The 21,622-nt window shown below is 39.1% G+C and overlaps 1 protein-coding gene across 29 annotated transcripts in view; it reads right to left on the bottom strand.

The window, feature by feature from the left end:
• The window catches only part of NRXN3 (neurexin 3), a 985,030-nt gene that overhangs the window by 873,120 nt on the left and 90,288 nt on the right, over positions 1-21,622 (bottom strand). For 25 of the 29 annotated variants that reach the window (XM_017741724.1, XM_017741721.1, XM_017741722.1 and 22 more), the window contains exons 4-5: positions 13,557-13,586; positions 11,232-11,243 (exon numbers count right to left, since the gene is read on the bottom strand). In XM_017741724.1, the coding sequence (XP_017597213.1) occupies positions 11,232-11,243; positions 13,557-13,586 (42 nt within the window). The remainder of the gene's footprint in view (positions 1-11,231; positions 11,244-13,556; positions 13,587-21,622) is intronic. The other 4 variants (XM_017741732.1, XM_017741728.1, XM_017741711.1 and 1 more) reach the window with 1 other exon arrangement.

Here is a 21,622-nt window from a genome sequence, read left to right as displayed (position 1 = left end):
GCAACTTTCACAACAAATGAAAGGTCTACTAATGGGCCTGGAGGAGAAGGCCATAAAAAGCTATGTCAATAAATAAAGGCTTTAGTCTTCTACTGCGCTGTGGAACGACATATAACAAAATGAAATACCAAAATAAGCTACCAATAGTAATACCTAGCTACCTAATATTCAGCAAAAAAACAATCTGTAGGGATATCTTTCCATCTTATTCTGTCCAGAAGACCAGGGCTTACAGCAGATTGCTTTTCCACCACTTTATCTGGGACACTCCTCCCAGACAAGAGTATGTTTGTTCTGCTTCCCTTCCCCCTTTCCACTGTTCTACATCCATTCTTCTTTCTCTTCACTGAAAAAACATTTCCACTCCTTGAACTACTTAAGTGCCTTAGTTCTTTTCTACTTGTCCTTAAAACGTATGCCTTCGAAGAGAAACCCACATTGTCTCTGTGTGCTCATAGGTACTTTCCCAAGAAAATCCTTACCCAGCACACTCAGGACACCTTTGCATGATGATAGGTTATTTCCTTCAGTAGAATTTTTTTACAGAGATTATGTGTTGTTTCCCTTTGTAAAATATGACTGCTATTTCTGTGGTCATGTACATGTTTATCAATGATAAACAGAGTTTTAATCTTTTTAGAGTATTGCTTTAGCAAGTGAAATCTAATTGAGAGAGTCCTTGGTATAGCAGGCAAGTTTTTGGTGGTTTATAAAATAGATTGCACTGGTGCTTAGAGAAACAGGAATGGACAAGACAACTCTGGCATTTATTGCCTGTTCTCCTCCAGCTCTCTCCCTCTCTCTGCACTTCTGCTCATTCAGCTGTAAAACAAGGAAAACAAATAATTAACCTTCTTGCTGGATGGATGTGAAGCTGAATGATAATGCTTTGTACTCGCTGTGTATTGTTTTCAGCACACTCTGTAAGTGTCAGTGCAGCAGCTCCTTGTGCAGTGGTGAAGGGCTTTTGTCCCCGCTTCATTGCTGCAGAGGCACAAAGGCCCCAACAATTCACAGGGAAAGTCAGCTGCAGAGCCAAGAACACACCTCTCACTTCTGAGGCCTCTTCACTAAGCATGATGCTGTACAGGAATGTGCTCCAAGTATTTATAAGACACTTAGCAGTTCAGGAGGTTGGTGGGTTGTCAACACGCTACATGTGCACTGCTAATGACAAACAATTAGCATGCAAAAAAAAAAGATAATTTTTCACAAGATTCACAGACAGATATGGCTGGAAATAGCAAAAGAGAAGTAATCACTCATAAGAGTGGAGGTCATAATTCAGTATCTTTTAAAATGAACTGCTGAGAAATGGCCAATAGAGCTGTAACGAGCTCAAGGCCAGAAAGAAGGGAATCAGTGTCTATCCATTGAACTCATCAATATGAGAACTTGTAAAGAGGTTTCAAGCTCCAAAATCAGTCAGATGGGAGAAGAGTTAGAGACAAAATTATTTCTGAAATAAATTTCTTTTCAGTTATTTTTGGAAGACAAAAAGGAGGGGCGTTGGTACATTGGAAAGCTAACAAAAATCATTATTCTCTATAAATTGCTTTGACATTGTATAGGCAGTGACCTTCACAGCAGTACCGGTTTAATGGCATTTACTTCAGCAGTAGCTGATTTCACTATTAAACAGGGATGCATAGCACAAGATTACACAACTAAATCACTCTTGTAAATATTTAATATCATTGCCTTTCTTTTTTTTCCCTTTTAACAAATCACTATCAAAGGCAGAGCACACAGTAGAAAACACATTTATTTATTCTATCCTGGAAAAAGCTTAGTGCTCATGCATTTTATCTATCTAGTTCTCCAAATGACTTTGACACTTGAAAGCCCTTGTGATCAAAACAGTCTGAAGGAAGGCAATTTTGCAACCATTTAAGAACTGATTTCATGCACTGATCAACATTTACCAAACTTGCCTGATGGAATAGCACAAAGTTTAACCCAGCAGATTGATAGCAAACACCTGGAGGAGAAAATTAGTAAGAAACCTGCACTGGTTTAAATAAAAGTACCTTAGAAGACAAAAATAAAGCAAATCAGACACTCTCTCTACACTCTTCTCTTCCCTGACAAAAAAAAAAAAAAACCAAAAAAAAAAAAAAAAAACCCAAAAAAAAAAACCAACACCTCAGCATTTGGGAAATCAAAGGGAACTCTCAGACTTCTCAGACTTCTGCCTGATAATACAATAAGTGCATCCACCACATAATGGTTATTTCATGGTTCATTCCATTATGGACATACAGTGCAGCATAGCAGGAAATGAATTGTCCACAGATTTGTCTTAAAATACATCTGTTTTAAAGATGGAGTCAATAGAGAGAACAAATAAAGTACAAGAACACAGCAAAGAAAAATTACTAATGTGTGTCTCTAGTATCTTATCTTAATATAAAATTGACTGATAAATTGAAATGCTGAGCCTGGAATTGAGTACTTTAAGCATAGCATGTAGTTTCTCAAGAGAGCCGTACCATCTACAAACATTCTGATTTTCTAACTTTAGGCAAAGATTTTTTCCACAATCTGGCATAAATGGTCTGTCACATGGTGGCAAAAATTATATTCTGTTCAAGCTGCCAATGATCAATGCCATGAAGTGTTCTTTATAACAGTATTTTTTGAGACAAGTAACAAAAACTGCTGAAAAGCAACATAACAACAGGGGAAAGACAAATCAATGGATATTTACGAACTGAAATTCTGGGGGAAAAATAATTCAGTAAACTGAGAGATAAAAAAACATGTGTAGAATGCAGCTTGCACACATGCCTACAGACTTCTCTGAGACTGCAGAATAAGACTACCCAAAATAAATATGAAAATGGTCAGATAAATATATTATTTGGATGATGGAGTTGGCCAGTCCTGCAAGGCACTGGTGCCTGAAATGTGTGTGCCCTTCGTCAGAGCTGGGAAATGCAAATGCACAGCGGTGCTAGGGCTGCCCTGGGTTTTACAAAAGCTTGCAACATCTTTAATGCAGAGCTAAGCGAGAGCCTGTAATCCCTGCGCTGCGATGCAGCAATGTGCTCTCCCCTCACAGGACAAGCCAACAGCTATGCAAGATCCTTTTATCAACATTCACAGGGCTGGAAAATAACTGTTCACAGTTTGATTCCCAACATTATCGAGTGAATCAAGAATTGCTCAAAGAACAGGCAGCTGAATACACATGTAAAAGACAAAGGTTCTTCAGTGATATTTATTCTAGCCAAGTTTTAATATTTCAAGGCTTATAGCAACTAACTCTTTACATAATCAAATGTAATTATCTGATCCCAGCTGGTGATCAGAACATTCATCATCAACCTGGTCATTATTAATATACCAGTAATTAGGGGAATAAAGGTGTATGCTTCATAATGCTGGCTTAATACAATTCACTGTATCTAATAAGACCACAGTTCCGTCTAAAATACAATTATTTTAACATATTATACATTTTTGTTGCCACTACTAACAATGAAAAATCCCAAAGATATATTATTTTAGAGCAAATACTGAATTTTTTTAAAGTCTTCAATAAAAAGAATTTGGTCAATTAAAAGGAATCACATTTTGCTTTAGAAAGAATCTGACCCATAAGCAGTTCCCCAATCAAACTGTGATTTGAGAGAAAAGCTTGATTAAAATGCATGCAATTGACAGAATCAAATCATAAACACTTACCTACAAATATTACATACCATCTTCTTGCTCTACTGTAGGAGAGGAGGTGATTTCTCAGGCACCACTGTGTGGTACTGCTTGGCAAATGCTACTGACTTTTTAATGGTGACAACTGTGTACACAAATCCTAAAAGTACCAGTTCTGTTTAAAGCCTTTCCCCACAAAGCAGTGCTGGTAAAGAACCATTTCTATTAAATGCTTTGCAGTGTTTAACAAGAGAACTAGGGCCATTATTTAGTGAGAATGATCCAAAATCCCTCAGGTTAGTGTTGGAACAGTTTTAGAGTCAGATTCCTCTCTGCACTATTTCTTTTACATCAGTGCATTTCCTCTCCTTCGGTATCAGGTATACCACAATAAAATGCTTTCAGAGCAGTGAAGAATATGGCTCTTAATACCCTTGCAACAAACCTCTCAGTATAAAAAGCACATCTAGTATAAGACCAATATCTCACAGAAAATCCTTCTATAACAGAATTTTGGGACTTTATCCCTGCAGGTACACAACATATTCCCAAGTGCAAAACACCATTAATTTCTATAGGCTTCTCCAGCTGTTTAGAGAACGCAGTAGACTCAGCACAGCAACTTGCAGAGTAGGTTATCAGGAACTAAAATTCCAAAACAAAAAAGCTTTCAAAACAAATGAATATGGCACAACCTGTGAGTGCTGCATTCACACCCGATTCCTTGCTCTCTGCAGTGGTATTTTCTATTATCTTCCCTTATTTCATAGCCTATCAGTACTGATTTCTATACATGCACTCAAAACTATCAAGGCCCTTGAAACAAATGAGGAAATGAAACCCAGCATGAGGAGAAGCTCTACCTCCATGAAAGGGTGAGTACAGCCAAATAAATGAAGGGTGCTGAGTGTCACAGGAAGATGTGCTTTGCCCAAATCAGAATCAAAACCCACAATACTGTGATACTGAGTGTATTATATTAGACGATTTGAGGAAGCATGACCTTCTTCACGGCAATAGTTTTACAACCATTTGCAAGGCGTGTTATTCCCTGATCTCTAGTCAAAATATTTACCAGCTGGTAAAGCACAGCAAAAAAGGCTGCTGTTTGTAAGCTCTAATTTTTAATGCATAAGATCCAGCTTACACAGCACATATTTTCTAAACTGTTCAATACCATAACGTTATCTGTCTAGTCCACAGAAGGCCACAAGGAGCCTTGAAACAGGAAATTCCCCTCTTTCGTAGGGTTTCCTATTTTTGCAGGACTGTCTGATGTGTGTGACATGGTCTATTTCAGTTCCTGATGGCATTATCATCACTTTGCTGCATTACCATAAAGCCCAGGAAATAAGCTATTACCCACCACACTCCTCCCAAACGTTATCACAGACAATCATGTGCTCACAAAACAGCGTTAACTGTGAGAATTAGAGTCCATTTAAACTGCAGCTGTTCCTTCATTCCTAAATAGGTTCTTAGATCAAAACTTCTCCCTGACTGGTCTCATTACTGAATGTCCATTTCAACTGGAAGAAAAAGATCACTTCAAAAAATTTTATGTTTTACAGATAACACTCCTTCCCTGTAATATAACAACAAGGTAAGTAACATTAAAATGAAGAATTTTTTTTTAAATATAGTAGACATTTTAGCTTTCAGATTTGTGAGTTGGAATTTTGCCTTTAAATCATCTCTGGTGAAAGAAATGAACCTGTAATTTTGATTTTCTATTTCTAGTTTATCTTATTTTCAGAATCTCAAGCTTCAATTATTTAAGGGAAAGACGTTCTGTTTATTTTTAGCAATAATACTAACTCTGCATTTGCTGTTAAATGCAAAACTTAAATCCTAGATTTAATATACATGCTGGTGTTCTTTTCAGCTATAAACCCATGCCCTAGAAAGGCCCAAACCACCACAACCCTATATTCTGCTATTATCAAAAAAACACACAGCTTATTATGTGTCATTTCCCGCTCTGTTTCTTTGTCTCTTTGTTACCATCCACTGGAAGGGCTTCAATTTACAGAGAAAAAACACTTTCAAATCTAAACTGAAAAACCTGAATGTCAGGAAAATGCACAGTGTCTCTTTAAGAGTCAACAGTAAATTAACTTTCCCGTAACAGTGCAATAATTAGCAGTTAGTAGCTTATTAAAAGGATGGCAAAGGCCAAGCTGCCATCTGGGATCTCCAGTTTCTTGTGATTGTTATTATGTCAAGATGTGCAACTTGCATTAGCTTTCATGTCACTGTGCTTGCCCTTACTTTACATGTAAATTTTAATGAAAGATACAGCACTTTAAAAATCAGACATCCATCAAAAGTGCTATTAGCCTGCCTTTTACAAAGCACGTGGCCTGTTTTGCTACCTCTGCATCTCTACACACCACTGAATGCCTCAAATGAAGAGAACAGAGGAAGGGGGAAGAAAAAAATCTTTCAATGATATCAATTAAATACTCTCTCTGGGCAGAGAGAAACCTGAGCTTCATTGAAAACAGAAAACTACAATACAGCCTAAAACGACAATATTTTAGCTCCTGTTTACACACAACGCAACCACAATGCCTTTAACGCTCACAGGAATCATTCTTCTTAATGAAAATGAAAGCCAGTGAAGAATCAGCTGTTTATTCATACATCAGAAAGACACAGTTTTAAAACAAGGCAGAATGAAAACATGTAACAAAAAATTAAATACCTATAACCTACATTATTAAATTAAAATTAATTAGAAATTAAATAATATCTTATTACGTAAGATATTATTAAATATCTTATGCATACACAATATTTGTAAGAACACAAGCTCATAAGCAGAAACAAAAATAATTTACCAGAACTGTCCTATTTAATGTGTCATATGTTTGTGTTCACAGATGTATTACAAAGAAGAATAATGTATAATAAGAATAATGCATAAAAAGAAGAATAAAACATCTATTCCTTTGCATTAGCTGATATGGAACATTTAAGTGACTTCATTCCCCAAACTTTAGAAAATGTCATCACCACTGGAATATAAAGAAATAGGATGAAGGCCTTGCAGAAATGCCACCCAATGCCTTACATTTGAAATTCATCAACTATCAATCACCTCTAATTAGACTTCAACAAATTACATGAAAATATTTCTTTTTTCCCTAAATAAAATATTAAACCAGCAGGAAAAATTCACTTAAAAAAATTTATTCCAGAAGAATAACATCTTCCTTCAAGGGGCTTTAATTCAGAGAGGTTTTGCATATTCAGTATTCACTAACCATAAAATAAAATGCTTGTTTTTTTTAAATAGCCATTAAGAGTAAAGTTAAAACTAAAAGTCACCATCCTTATAATAATGCAGGATTTGTTTCTCACCAAAGGAAAACAAACCCACTACCACACATATTTTAGAGTCCTTTCCTTAATACTGTTAATTGTAGAAACCAAAACCATACAATATTCACATTTAAAACCCAAATATTAAGATACTTTACAGGGCAAAGCAGAGCTTAAAAACCACTGCCAAAGCTGGCAAGACAAATGTAGTGTTGTTTTTCACATTGTATAATTAGACATTTAGAGAGTACAAATGATTTAATTTGTGCCTGATGTTTCACTCCAACATTTGCATAAACTCTTGGCCATTCAGCTGGACTTATTCACATACAACCATAGAACCATTTAGACTGGAAGAGACATTTAAGGTCAAGTCCAACCCCCAGCACTGCCAAGTCCACTACTAAACCGTGTCCATGAGCACCACATCTATATATCTTTTAAACATCTCCAGGACTGGCAAGTCAACCACTGCGCTGGGCAGCCTGTTCCCATGTTTGACAACTCTTCCCATAAAGAAATTTTTCCTAATATCCAATCTAAATCCCCCCTGGTGCAACCTGAGGACATTTCCCCTCATTCTATATCTTGTTACTGGGACAAAGAGGCCGACCTCCACCTTGCTACAGCCTCCTTTCAGGTAGTTGTAGAGAGAGAGAAGGTCCTCCAAGCCTCCTTTTCTCCAGGCTAAACAACCCCAGCTCCCTCAGCTGCTCCTCATGAGATTTGTGCTCCAGACCCCTGACCAGCTCTGTTTCCCTTCTCTGGATATGCTCCAGTACCTCAATGTCCTTCCTGTAGTGAGGGGCCCAGAACTGGACACAGCATTCAATGTGCAGCCTCACCAAGTAGAGGGGATGACCACTGCCCTGGTCCTACTGGCTACACTATTTCTGAAGCAAGCCAATACAAATCCTAATGGTATTACTGGTGAAAAAGAACCTGAAAATATTTTCCAGATCAGTAAGGTCCAGTCATTTCCTTCTACTGAAGCCCATAAATGCTATTTCATTTTTCCTGTGCCATTACCTTCAGGTCAATATTATTGAATATCTCAAAGAAATAAGAACCTCATTCTCTGAGAGCAATGCTAAACCTTGCAAGACTTAAAAGACCTACTTTAGATAAGAGCAGTTAGGACCAAAGCAGACAATCTGATTTTGCAATGCTGATTATTAAACGGGGAAACTGACAGTAGCCTTTGGTCCACACAACACGCATTTAAAAAGATCCCACTCTTTCACTTCTCTCTAACAATTAAGAAAAAACCTGCTTCATACTGAAAATGAGTGGGCAGCTGTGTAGTTCACACCGAGCACAACTACTGAAGGAAGGAAGGAGCTACATGCATTAGAGAAGAACCAGCAGTCTGCAGACAGCATGGGTGCTACAGGGTGACCTGTGCACACTCAGAAACCAGCCTCACTGGTTGTTCTCTGTGTCAGAGAGGACATTTAGGACGTTCCAGTTCTTTTGGTTCTTGGCCCACTGGATTCAATGTGAATGTTGCTATTGCCTTCAAGAGACAAAGGACTTAATTCACTGAAAATAGTAGATTCCCACCAGAAATACAGGCAATTTTCACAGGAGACATGAGCCTCAGTAGAAGTCAGATCCAAACCAAGAGTGATGGTAAAACAAAACCCAGATGGTGGAAGGTAGCAAAACGGCAAATAATAATTTCCTTAACAAAGACTTTCAAGACAACAAGAATATGGAAGAAGGTAATTACACATTAACTCCAGTAGCAAATTAGAGTTGGATATTTATAATTTCCTTTAATATCATTTACTTGTGGGGAAGTGTTAGGGAAGTAAACTTAATATAATTGTTCCTTAATTGCCAGTACCTTTCCAGAAGAGAAGTCATATTCAGCAATTCTTGCCAAACTAAACAAAAGTCCTCCTTGCTCATCACACATTTACCTCACCTCCATGACCAGTTCCATATACCAAATAAAAACTCAATGCATTTAACCTGAAAACTCAGTTCAGGTTAAAATGCAAGTGATATCCGGGTTCTTGTCTGTATCTCAAGTACTCCAGCCATTACCCCAGAACACGTACACTTCATCTTCTTCAACTTTCCAGGAACTTATTAAAAAAAAAATCAAAATCTCCTGAAAATTTTAAAAAGGATAGATGCAGAAAGAGCCTATTTACTGGAATGGAAACAACTAATCAAACGCTTTAAATGATGAATGCAAGGTCACAGACTGCTATACGTTGTGAAGAAGTTTTATGAAATCAAATACATCATATCCAAAATTAAATCAAATACATCATATCCTTTGGCTACATACGTGACATGAGACAGTTGTTGCCGGTTTTTACTAAAAACTATAAGAATGCCAAAAAAATATGAACCTTCCATGTGAGCACTAAAGACATCTGGTACCACTTTCTCTGTGAGCTGAAAGCCATGTGTGCGTTCAAAATTACAGTTTGAGCCCTCTGAAAGTAGTGCCATTTTTCACACAGACTGATGGTTCTCTGACAAAGTCACTTGCTATAACTACAGCTAAAAACTACACATAGCTGGGAAGTGAAATGATATTTTCACTCAATGACACAATAAATTAAGTTTCAGTACATATGAATTAATTGTGGACTATATGTTACAACCCTCATGCTACCAACTCAGTTAGGAGATTTGCTTTGGAAAAGACTTTCAGCTTAGTCCTGCACAGGCTGGCCTGAAGCATAAATGCCACCCAAGAAAAGAACAGGAACTAACATCACACAAGACTTGACCTGATCTACACTGACCCTTAAATCACACTAAGCCATACATCAGCTAACTGAATTATTGGCAGCTGTGTTGAGGCACAGTAACATTTTATATGGTGCGCTTAGAGCTTCAAGTTCTCATATTTTTTACAGTGAATATATGTAATTATTATGTTCTGATGTTCACCTCTTGCTGAGAATATAGGTCTGAGTACAGCCTAGGTATTACCCTCCACCACCCAAGTTTGGAGAGAATAGAAAAACTATGAAATTAATTATTGGAATATTTTTCCAACCTCAAAACGGAACAAATAATATGGACTACATAAAGTACTCCATCACAGAGAATTCAACAATACAAAATTGTTAGAAGAAAGCTGGGCATCAGAAAAAGGAATCATGCAAATTGAGGTCTTTAATATGCCATTGTGCTCCCCAGAATTCAGGTATTACAGAAGTAGTAATTATTGAGCAGAGACTGCTTGTGCCTCAAAGGAAAGTTATTATGAACAAATCCTCTGAGCTCATATCCCTCCCAAATTCATAGTTGCACAACAAGTCATTTCATTCCCCAATGTCTTACTGGCATGGACACAAGCAACATCCTCCAATATGTTCAAATCATGCTAATAAATAGATCAGACTCTTCAGCAGTGTATTCATTGAAACAGAGTAAGCCTTAGCATAACAAAACCTTTTTATCTTTTTCATTGGAAAATAGCTTAAAAAAAAAGATTTTTCTCAAGCCATGTTTATAATTCATCAATCAATCAATCTTCACTTTTCCTTCCACTCCAACTGAAGACCCATAGCAAGTTTGCAGCATTTTGCCTTTTCGGCAGTTTTGATAAGGGATTGATGACTGCCCTCTGCATGCCTAAGATAGGTGTGAACTGCTGAAGAGCAAGTTGGAGCCCCAGAGCAGACTTGCATGCCCTGTGCTGTACTGGGCTGCAAAGGAAATGGACCTCTCTGTTTAGCAGCACTGATTACTTCTGCTTCCTCCGCAGCTTTTTTGCAACTCAATTTCTTTGAAAAACACCTCAGTGCTAATAGAAAGGATGGGAAGCAGAGCCAGGGGAAGAAACAATAGGTTAAAAAACCTCCGTTGTTGAAGGGTAGTGAGCAAGCCCAGTTTCTGCTGCCACCAACCCCAGTAGCAAAACTACCAGCAGTGGCATCACTCTAGTGTGTCAGCAGGATCAGCTCACTGGCCTATGGCTCTGTCTTTGACTGAACTGACAAACCCTTCACACCCCAGCATCACCTGCTATAGATGCCCTGACACTGCACAGCTCATATTTAGTGTGAATAGGGAGAAAATAACATCTCTTAGGAAGGCCTCAAAGCATTCAGCTTAATAAATATTTCCTCCGTAATTGAATACAAAAGATTGTTAACAGACTTTTCAAAATAAAAGCATTAAGTTCCAATATGAAACACATTTGTAAAAATACAATTTGCCCATCAACAAACATTTTACAAGCAATGAAGTCATAGAAAGAATGTGATCTCTACCTTTACTTCTACCTACAGACAGGAAGGTGTGCATCCAGTTAAGAGGAGGAACAAGAGAGGTGTCCACCACGGAGGAGGCAAAAGAGAAGAGAAGAAGGAAGCATAAAAAACCAGAAAAATGTGTCACTGGCCATACTTAGAAAAACAAGGAAATGAGCATATTTATCTAGCAGCCAAACCCAACAAAACATAATGTCAAGGGGAAAACAAGAGACATACCACAACTAAAGCACAAAGCAAAGCTTAAACCATTGACGGTACAATCAGCAGCTGCCTGGTTAAGCTTTAATTTGATTTTCTACTGAGAAATGCAAACTGCTCATGCAATACCATGCCAGTGATATGCCTCAATCCACGTCAAATTCAAAACAGCAAGGGAAACAACAGAATAGGACAGGAAAAAAATAAATCTCATGGCAATATATTTGCTAAACACATCTCACCCACCAGAGCTAATGTATTTATATATAACATTGACATTGCATATTTACTCATACATATACATTTACATATTTTATATCCATCATATTTTTATAGAGTAAATATTTATCAAAAGGCATTATCTGTGAGTTTGTTGGCAAGAAATGAGAAGCCACTGTTCCCTGATGTGTCATACATAAACAAAGGTGGTTAAAGTTGCCAGAAGCCAATAGTTTTCACATTTTTTTGCCAGATGAGGGAGTTTAGAAAGTGCTGATGACTGGCCTGAATAGGTCATGCAAGTCTTCATGAGCCAGCTGGGTTGCAACTTGTAATTTAAATGGCCAAGTGCAACAGTTTACATAATCCAGTGCTAAATCACAGACTACTATAAAGAAATGTTCAGTGTTATTGAGAATGAAAGTGGCCATCAACTATTCTGATCACTTCCAACATGCCTTCCTCTGTCAAAACAGCTTGCATCCTGAGCAACTCAGACATGCTGAATGGACCTGTCTGCTGGATGGTCCTTCAACAAGCACGACCTCTGAGCCATGAGCCCAGTTGAACAGTAAGTGGGGACAGAGAAGGAGCTCAATGCTTTCCAGAGTTTAGTCAGATGCTCCACATGCCAAACACCGTGGTCTTGACATACACCTATAAAGAGCCCAATTTTTCAACCTTTCCTACCACACAGGGATGTTAAGCAGTACAGAAACTGATAAGTAAGCCCCTACTTCACTTCTGATTGTTACTTAAACTTTCAGGACCCCAGAGCAGAAATCTGTCTTGAAATACAGAATAAAAACTGATAATGTCTTATGTCTCTCTACATTTCACTGAGATACATGGAAATTATGTCTCTTTTACTCAAGCACTTACTCTTTAGCCTTCACAGGCACTATGTACTATCTTACTAACTCCTCAGACTGTCCATCCTCAGATACACGCTTACTTAATGCCAAAAAAACTTTTGTGTTCATCTAGTCTAGGAAAGCTTCATCAGGCTTTGGAGTCAAAACGTACATTTTCTTCCCATAGACAAACACTTGGTCTGGACTTCCTAGAGTACCATTTGCATACACCTTGCATTAAGCCTTAAATCATTTGACTCCTGCATTCACAAGACTAGAAGGCATCAGGAGTGCTGTTAAGTCCAGTTTACCCTCGTCAGTAAGACACTGGCACTATCACTGGAAAACAGAACCACGATTCTCTTTGCCTTATCTGTTCTCACCAGCTTGTTACCCCACACCCTCATAGTGCAAAACAGAACTAATTATCCCATCATATCACAGCCAATAGATCTGTAACTCAGTGCAGGCTGAGATATTAAAATGTAATCTCTGATCCAGGCCTAGATCCCATTTATAGACCAATATGGGGTTAGCCCAGTTGCTCTTCTCAACCATTTTGTTCTGTGTATATTTGAGTATTTTAAATTGCAGACACAGGACTTACAGGCCATTACATGCAAATTTCCTCAGGATTCATAATGAGTTAGGATCATGCCACAAGGGGAATTAACATACTTTTTGTAATAATTGTACTCTTAAAATAAAGACCAACACTGAGGTCTACATTTAGTAGGCAGAAGTGGGAGTCATTACAGCTGGCACAAGAAGAAAGAAACGGCAAGATAAAATAGTTGTGGGCTGCATGGAAAGAAGATGCATACCTTTTTACTGTCCATGGAATCATTTCATGCTCCCTCCTGGGCATCTGAGTCCCAGGTTGACATGAACCCTTGGCTCATGGGACACAGATGCAAAAATGCAAATGGCTTGACTAGCACTCAGTACACTGAGTTGCTTTTGTTATGCAAAGCCCAGCCCAGAAAAGCAGCAAGGACAAAGCTCTTTCATGATCAGTGACTGAAACAAAGAGGAAAGTGGAAGGACTTACCTTGTTCACCCATCATCAGGTGTGAGAGGCCTGAGAGAGAGAGAGGGAGAGAGAGAGGAAGTAAGAGAAAAAGAACAAACCTGAAAAGAAGCAGTAATATCCATGCACACTGGTCACAGTCCAATACCCGTCAGGACTGGAGCTCGCATACTTGAGCTAGACCAAGTATGGTTGTAGCACACAGGGCACAAACATTTTCAGGTGCTGCTTTTCACACTGAGCAGGAAACCATCTGTCACTGGTAGAAAAAACCTGCTGTTCATGGCAGAACTGTGTCTGAGGTTCAGCATATCCCTTGGGGGGGCGACTCCAGAAGCACTGCACACCTTTATAGCTAAATGGGCTATGGAAGCCAAGGTCCACAATGACAGTCTGCAGTAAGCCATTGTTCCTCTGGAGAGATAGAGAAATAATTTCTCCTTGGCTAAAGACTTTAAATTCAAGATTGCAGTGGTCAGTAAAAGGGAGGCCATGATCACACCACATCTGCTTCAGATGAAATCTCTGCTCTAAATGCACAGACACACACAAAGCTAGCATTATTGAACATGTGGCTTCATCATGTATTTCTAGGAGTCTATCAACACTGCTTACACTTACTAATTAGACACCAGTACACCAGACATAGCAAGGATTTAAAAAATTACCTGTAACCTATTTAAATACACCTCCACACACTTTCTAGGAAGAGCTGCAGATTCAGTTTCCTAGGACAGTGTGTTACTTTATGGCTCTATAGCTAAAGCTACTCTTCAGTTTCATAATTGAAGGTAAATCCAGAAAGCAGCAAGTTCCTCTCAGCAGAGACAGTCACTGTCAGCTCTGTATATGAGGTTGTAGTGTTTACTCGGGCTGCTTCACTCTCTGATAATTCTTTCTGGCACAAACCTTGCTTGTTTCAATCAAGCCCAATTTCCAAATATGTTTACTGTAATGTATTCATACAAATATTGTTTAAATATTTCTGTATATATAGTCATGCCCAAGCCATTAAGCATAAAGTGACCCATTAGTCAATTTTGTGACACAAGCGATCACAGAACTAACATAACAGAAATCAAGTCCTACACACTCAAGCCGTAAGGGACCCCTTTCATACTTGGTTCCCTGACCAACTTCCCTTAGCTCGATTCCTCCTCACATCTCCTACCTCTCATAGCACTTAGTATGGCAGGGGCTTCGATACATGCACACACACCACACACCCCACATTTTAAGTCAGTTTTTTAATCAAACAGGGCTGTGACTTTTTAATTTCACGGAGGCTGAGAGGTCAAATGAATTTATTAGAATGAGAATTTTCAACAAGAAGCATGCTGAGTTTGAATTTGTTTATTCCTTTCTCTTTTATGGTTTTCCTTTGCGATGGCTGAAGAAATCTAAAATCCAGATCATCCTAAGAATATGTTCGCCCACAGAGAACTTCAAGCCAGATAAGGGGATTAATAATTGTACAGTCTAAGGAATGCAAATACCTTAATGTTCTTGAAGATTACTGTGGATTTAGAAAAATAATCAGAAATATAACATAGGTTTAGATTTTTTTAGGTCTTTTAGCTATCAATAAACATAGCAGATTTGATACTGTAGGACACTTCTGGTTTAAATTACAAGATATAATTCAGTGAATCATGTGCCCTGCGAGGAGAGTGGGTTGAATTTGTGTCCCTATTTATGGCCACTGACCCCATCATTCTTGACAGGCAAATCTTAGGTCTGATCAAACAGACACTTCAACGTTACCATAAAAGGCAGGAAGACAAAAGTGTAATTGTTAGTACCTACAATGCACAGAATCCCTGTACCAATGGCAAAAGAAGTGAAAAGGCTAGAAGCATGTCAGTATGGCATGCAGCAGAAGCTGGCTGAACAGGGAGAGGACAGCAGATCCAAAGTGGAGATGGGGATCCTGAGGCCTTGTACACTGTGGGAAAGGAAAGTCATACCTACGAGGCCCAGCCCCAACAGGTGCAGCTGCTGGGGATGGCAGGGGGTTTGTCCACTTGGACACAAACAAAGAGAAACCTCCAGAGAAGGTTCAAAGCAAGAGACTGCGTTAAACGCCCTAAATCATACATAAGAAGATCCATTTTCTCTCCGCCAGCCACAGAGGAGGTTTAAAAATCCCAAAATGTTAGGAATATCAACACCCTTTTTTGTCCTTATCCACAGAAGGCCAGTGCCATGTGCCCTATCTGTCAGGCACATCAGCCAGATGCATCCCCACAAGCCCTTTGGCCGCAGCTGAGGAGTGAGCACGCTCCCAAATAAACGCAATATTGTGGCCCCCCATGTGGCCTTGGTTCAAATGCCTGCAAAAGTATCCCTAAGAAATACTCTGGCATTTCCTGCTTCTTCATAGATTTGAAATACCACAGCAGCTGTGGTACTAGTATTGTATGTATCTCTTGATCTTCTAGTCCCAACTGGACAATGAAAGCAGGGAGATTAATGAAAAATAATGCCCTCCCGCTCAATGCTATTTTTTTCTTTTTTAAAATAGGAAGAAAAAGGAGGGTGGATTTGGAGACAGAGCAAAGAAACACTATTATAAGTTGTCCACTGACAGAGACCCTTATTTTAACAAAGAGAACACCAACAGAATTCCAGATTCATTATTAGATAAAATAATAATACAAATAATGAAATAAAATATCATCTTTTCTCATCTGAAAATATTCCTGCCTTGCAGTTTAAAGTAGGAGTGAAAATGAGTGTATTTATCTCCAAGAAAATGTCATTAACAACCAAAACCTTCAGCCATTGAAATATAAAATCTGTGACATTTGCAGCATGTCTAACAAAGGCCTCAAATTAGTCAGAGTACAATCAACGTGGAAAACATGAACTGACATAGTTGTCTCACCTTTACATCAGTTTCAAGACATGACAATACTAAAACAATTTTCAAATCACAAAAGTCAAAGCCACCTAGAGGTGGAATGGGGTAACACTTGCTATCGGACTGTAAGAAATTAATATGGCATCCAACAAACCAATGCCAGAGCTGTACAAATTCTTCAGACCTGCAAACTAGACCAGATTTTTCCAGATCAGTGGGTGTCTTGGGGTGACTTTATGATGTGTATCCCATATTGCTGCCCTATGCCCAGAAATTAACTTTGTGCCTTTCTATGCCTTTAAACTGAGCCTGAGAGGGGGAAGGAAAAACTGAGCAAAACTTTTTCAAAGCAGTTTGCAGCTTGTCCAAGGTCACACAGAGATAGCAAATTTTTTTTCCCAGCTGCGGCAGGGGAGGGAGGAGGCACCCGGCTTGCTGCTCCCGGGTCAGTTTTTGGCCAGTTTCAGTTTCTTTTTCTCCAGAGAGAGACTGAGAGTTGAACTTTTTTTTCCTTCCCTGGAATTTCGGATTTTCTCCCTTTTCTACTGGACTGCTTCAACCTCAGAACGCATCAGGAGGACTTTCCACTGGGCACAGAGGGCCTGGCCCTGGGCTAAGCCCCAGCTCCGAGGAGACCAAAGGGAGGACTCCAACTCTTTCTCAGAACGCATCAGGAGGACTTTCCACTGAGCACAGAGGGCCTGGCCCTGGGCTAAGCCCCAGCTCCGAGGAGACCAAAGGGAAGACTCCAACACTTTCCCAGGTTTTTTCTCCACAGCAAAAGATTTTATTATTTAGCATTATTTTCCTTTTCGCATGTGTTTGTTAAATAAATAGTTTTTATCTCCTTCACTTTCCTTTGAGGAAAATTTATTTTTCCCGAACCTGGTGGGGAGGGCTGGTGGTGACCTGCCTTCTCTCAGAGGATATATTTCTAAATTTGGCCAAACCAGAACAGTGGAGACACCTATCACCATGCTATTTGGGCAGCAGTCATAAAGACAAGCAAATTTTTAGCAGGCTCAGGATACAAGTGAACTTATTAGGCCCCAAAGCACATTATTCACATATTCTACCATTGTTTGTGCCAATAGCCATCTCATTTCAGAAGAATCCAAATAAGAAAATCTGATTTTCCACCTAAATCCAGGTGAAACATATTTTCCTTTTAATCTTAGATTTTTTCAACAAGGAACTTTGATTATAGCCTCAGCTATAAGGAAACCCAGCAAGTGTAGAACATGGAAAAAGTTGATAAAAACCTGCATGAGCTCTAACGGCCAAGGGGTTGCATGCTTTTTCTAAACCAATCTGCTTATCCTTATAACAATTTACTGGCTGGACAGAACTGCTGCCCAACAAAAATGGTGCATAGTAAGTAGTCTGGAAAAAGTTTAGGAAAACCTCAGAATAAATGGTTTATCTGCCTGTAAAGAAATTTTATGTTCAAGTCTAGAATCTGGTGACTTTCTATTCCTGAACTTCAAACATGAGTGACAGTAAGGACAAGCACACGGCTTCAGAAGAAAACTCTCAACAGGTTTTTTTAGGTAATGATAAACAGCTGCTTGTACTCAGCCTCTGGAGACCCAGCTCCTTTGAACATTCAGCAGTAATGTGAAGAGAAAGCAGCCTGTTTCTTCAGAACATCAGTTTGTTATTAAAATAATATGTCCATTGCTGAGGGCAGAAGACACAAACTCTGCTCTCTGGCCATGATTTATGACTGCCACAACTGACTTTTCCTATTTAGGTCTGGGAGGTTTTTTTAATATTTCTTTAACCTACTACCCAATCAGTATTATTTTCTTAAAGTTTAAAATGAAACTCCCTTAATCTCAAAGAAACATTTCAAACTACTTCTTAAAAAAAAAAAAAAATTGTAAGCCATGTGCTTTCTATATCAAAATAGTAAAATTAAGTGGCTCTAATTGTACAAAGTACAAAGGGCGAACATAATAAGACTGGAGTCTTATGAAGCCAGAGGACATTTTTAAAAGTACCTTCAGAGTACAATGATATAAAACAACAATGTAGTTAAACAGCACTCTTCATCTTTAAGGGTTTGCTAGGGGCAATTTCCAGTGTGGAGGAAAAAATATGGGAAACCTTGGAAACGGTTTGAATCCTGCTCCCTCCCACCCCATTTTAGTATTTAGCACTCAAAATGGAAAATAAAGCCACAAGACATAAGAAGGTGGGGATAGCACAAAACACAGCTGAGAGTGGCAAGTGATTGCAGTAACAAAGGAAGATGGGCTCCTTCATCTAGTTAATTATAGCTTGTCCCGTGCTACTGGGCCCATGGTCTGGGGGTGCGCACATGTGCATGGGTGTGCATGCACTGCTGAATTGCTCTGTTAAGCAGGCAGCCTCAGTATTTCCCTTTTAACGATGCTACCAAATGATTAGCCCAAAAGCTCTTAATGAATGGGAAAAGAGACTGTCAGGCAGCAGCAGCAACCCAGAACTCCCCTGGGGCAAGTTGGCCCAGAGAGGATCTTTTTTCAGGGTATCAGGCTTCACGACCCATTCAGACAATAACAGGCCCAGCTGCAATATATGTCTGAGATAGGATATCAGACCCTCTAGTCCAGGATATGCACAAAATCCTTTATGGCAAAGCTGAAGAAAAAAAATCATGCAAACAAAGGACTCTTCCAGAAATAAAACTACATCCACTATAGACAAGAGCACTCTGATAAGTACTGGAGTCTGTACTCTTTTCCAAATATCCTAAAACTAGCAATTCCTTAAGAAATAGGCATTTCTTTACTCTGAGCCTCATACTCCAACTCTATCAGCAGTTCCCTTTTCTGTTAGGGAAGGGCATTGACAAGCTCCTTGTCTTCCATGTGGTCTTCATAAAATAGGTATCTTGAGGTTTTCTAAAACCCAAAGTCCAAGGACAATTCCCTAAGAATCCCCAGGTACCAAAAAAGAAGGCATTCCAGCAGGGCCAAAGGATGGGACTCAGAAGAAGAAGCAAAACCCTTGACTTGAGAGATGTGAAGAATGGATAAGGAAGAAGAATCATTGTGTGGCCTAGTTCAGACCTTTTATCTGCTGGACAGGTCGGCTTTGCCAAGAGGGTGACCTGATTCCTTGGCTGCTGGTATACATGGGGCCTTTTCTTTCTAACCAGGCAAAGCAGTAGCACAGGCTGGGGAGGTCAGTTCTGTTGGATTCAACCGTGACATGCACGACAGCCAAGGGGCTGCTCTCAGGCCCCAGCAGTGAGCCCAGCCGGGAGTGCAGTTTTGTTATTGTAGCCGCAGGCCCACTTCCAATCCAATTACACACAACAGCTGTGCTAGCTCCTCTTTCCCATCCCCTTTCCTTCCTCTGCTATGTAATTCCAGGATAGGTTTTGTCATTATCAGGGGCAGTGAGTCAGGGTGAATGGCATCTTCTTTGAGTGATCAAAGGAATAAAAGCATGAGATAGAAACCAAAGAGAAAGTTGTTTACCCCAACATCTATGGAAGCAGTAGTGATCAAACCATAGTATCTCCTTTCACTCCCAGCAGAAACAGTATTCTGACGTTCCATGTGGCATACTCCTGTAAGTATTTGCATAGGAAGTGCTACAAACATGGTGGTGTTTGAAGACATGAAAACAAACATGCAAGTGTTCACAAAGATGGCCACATGCACAAGAGAATATGTGGACACAGCAAGACCTGAGGGTGAATGCATTTTAGGACTGATCCATAAAATGTGTATCACTGCAAATCAGAGCACCTGATCAAGTAGGTTCAGAAGTTGGGAAAAGAACTGTTAGACACAGAATACAATTCTTCAGCTTAGAAAAGGTATATCTGACAATATATATGATTGAGATAAAACCCCAATTAAGACAGAGCAGGTGAACAGGAAATACGTTTTTCTTTATTTGTGGGGAACAAAAAATAAGAATCACTGAATGAAATTCTTGAGTAACAGGTGTAAAAACAACTGAAATAAAGTACTTTCCACATTTCAATGGTTAAACAATGGGACCTGTTATCACAGGATACAGTGGAGTTAAAAGATACAAGTGGATTAAGAAAAACAAAGACTGGACATATCCAGAGAAAATATGTTCATCAATGACTGTAGAACACAATCTGGATGCAGAATTAGGTTAGAAAGTCCTTAAAACAGTAATTACCAGAAACCACCGAGGTATTGGGACAAGACCTATGCTATCATAGTTTCTTAAACTTCCTCCAAAGCATCTACTTTCATAAAAAGACACTTCTGGAATAGAGGAATTCTTGCTCTCACCCCAGTGATTACTACTGCCATATTTTTGCAAATAGGTTGGCATGGAACTAAAAAACATTCACATTACAGTGCCAGAAATTCCCATTAGGGGACAGTACCCATGCAAAGGGCATGCAAGAATCAAAATAATGGTGGCACCTATGAAGAAGAACCTAAGCCCGCACATACTGGCTTCAAACTCCTGATGAATGGCACTGACAATATGGCAGAGATGGACTCCTACCCTGACCTAGTACATTCTGCAAATAGGAACCTTCAAATGGGCTGAAACACATCATTTTCATGGCCCAAAAGCAGAGTTTTTCTTTAAGGAAGCAGAAGCCAGCATACAGGTACTGCTTAAATGACCCTATGATGTGGAGTTAGGGAGACCAACTAAAACAGCAGACCTGAGATGAAGGTTTTTAAGAGGCATTTAAAGATGGAGTTTGAAAGATTAAAGACCTGGATCAAAAATGTGCTAGTATGCTTACGCTTGCAATAATCTCTGCATCTCTATGAAGGAGTTGTTCAGGAAAACCAGGACTATTTTTTTCCCTCTGGGAACGACCTAGCTAATGTCTACTGGGTTTTGTTCATTCAGTTACATGCAAACACTAGTCAGCAGTAAAATGATGACAGCCAAATGACCAGAACTTAATCTCTTAGCCTCCTCCCCATAAACATTTAAAGAGCTCCTCCACAACAGGAATAAGCATGGTATGAATAGGAAAAGCACTGTTTGAACTTTGATCCCCCCAGGTATCAGCAACAGCCTCCACAGTATCAAGGAACCATATTTAGTTCTTTCTCCTGCATATATTCTTCCACTAAAAAAAAAAAAAAAAAAAAAAAAAAAGTGAGGCAGGAGCGTATAACTTTCTCTTTGATCTATTTGTCTTTTTCCAGCTATTTATCTTTCAGAATCTACACCACTGGTAAAGAATAGAAGGTGCAAAGAAAGAAGCAGATATTGT

Source organism: Corvus brachyrhynchos, unplaced genomic scaffold (genome assembly GCF_000691975.1).
Source record: "Corvus brachyrhynchos isolate BGI_N302 unplaced genomic scaffold, ASM69197v1 scaffold115, whole genome shotgun sequence".
NCBI lineage: Eukaryota > Metazoa > Chordata > Aves > Passeriformes > Corvidae > Corvus > Corvus brachyrhynchos.
This window is presented reverse-complemented; position numbering and strand designations above follow the sequence as displayed.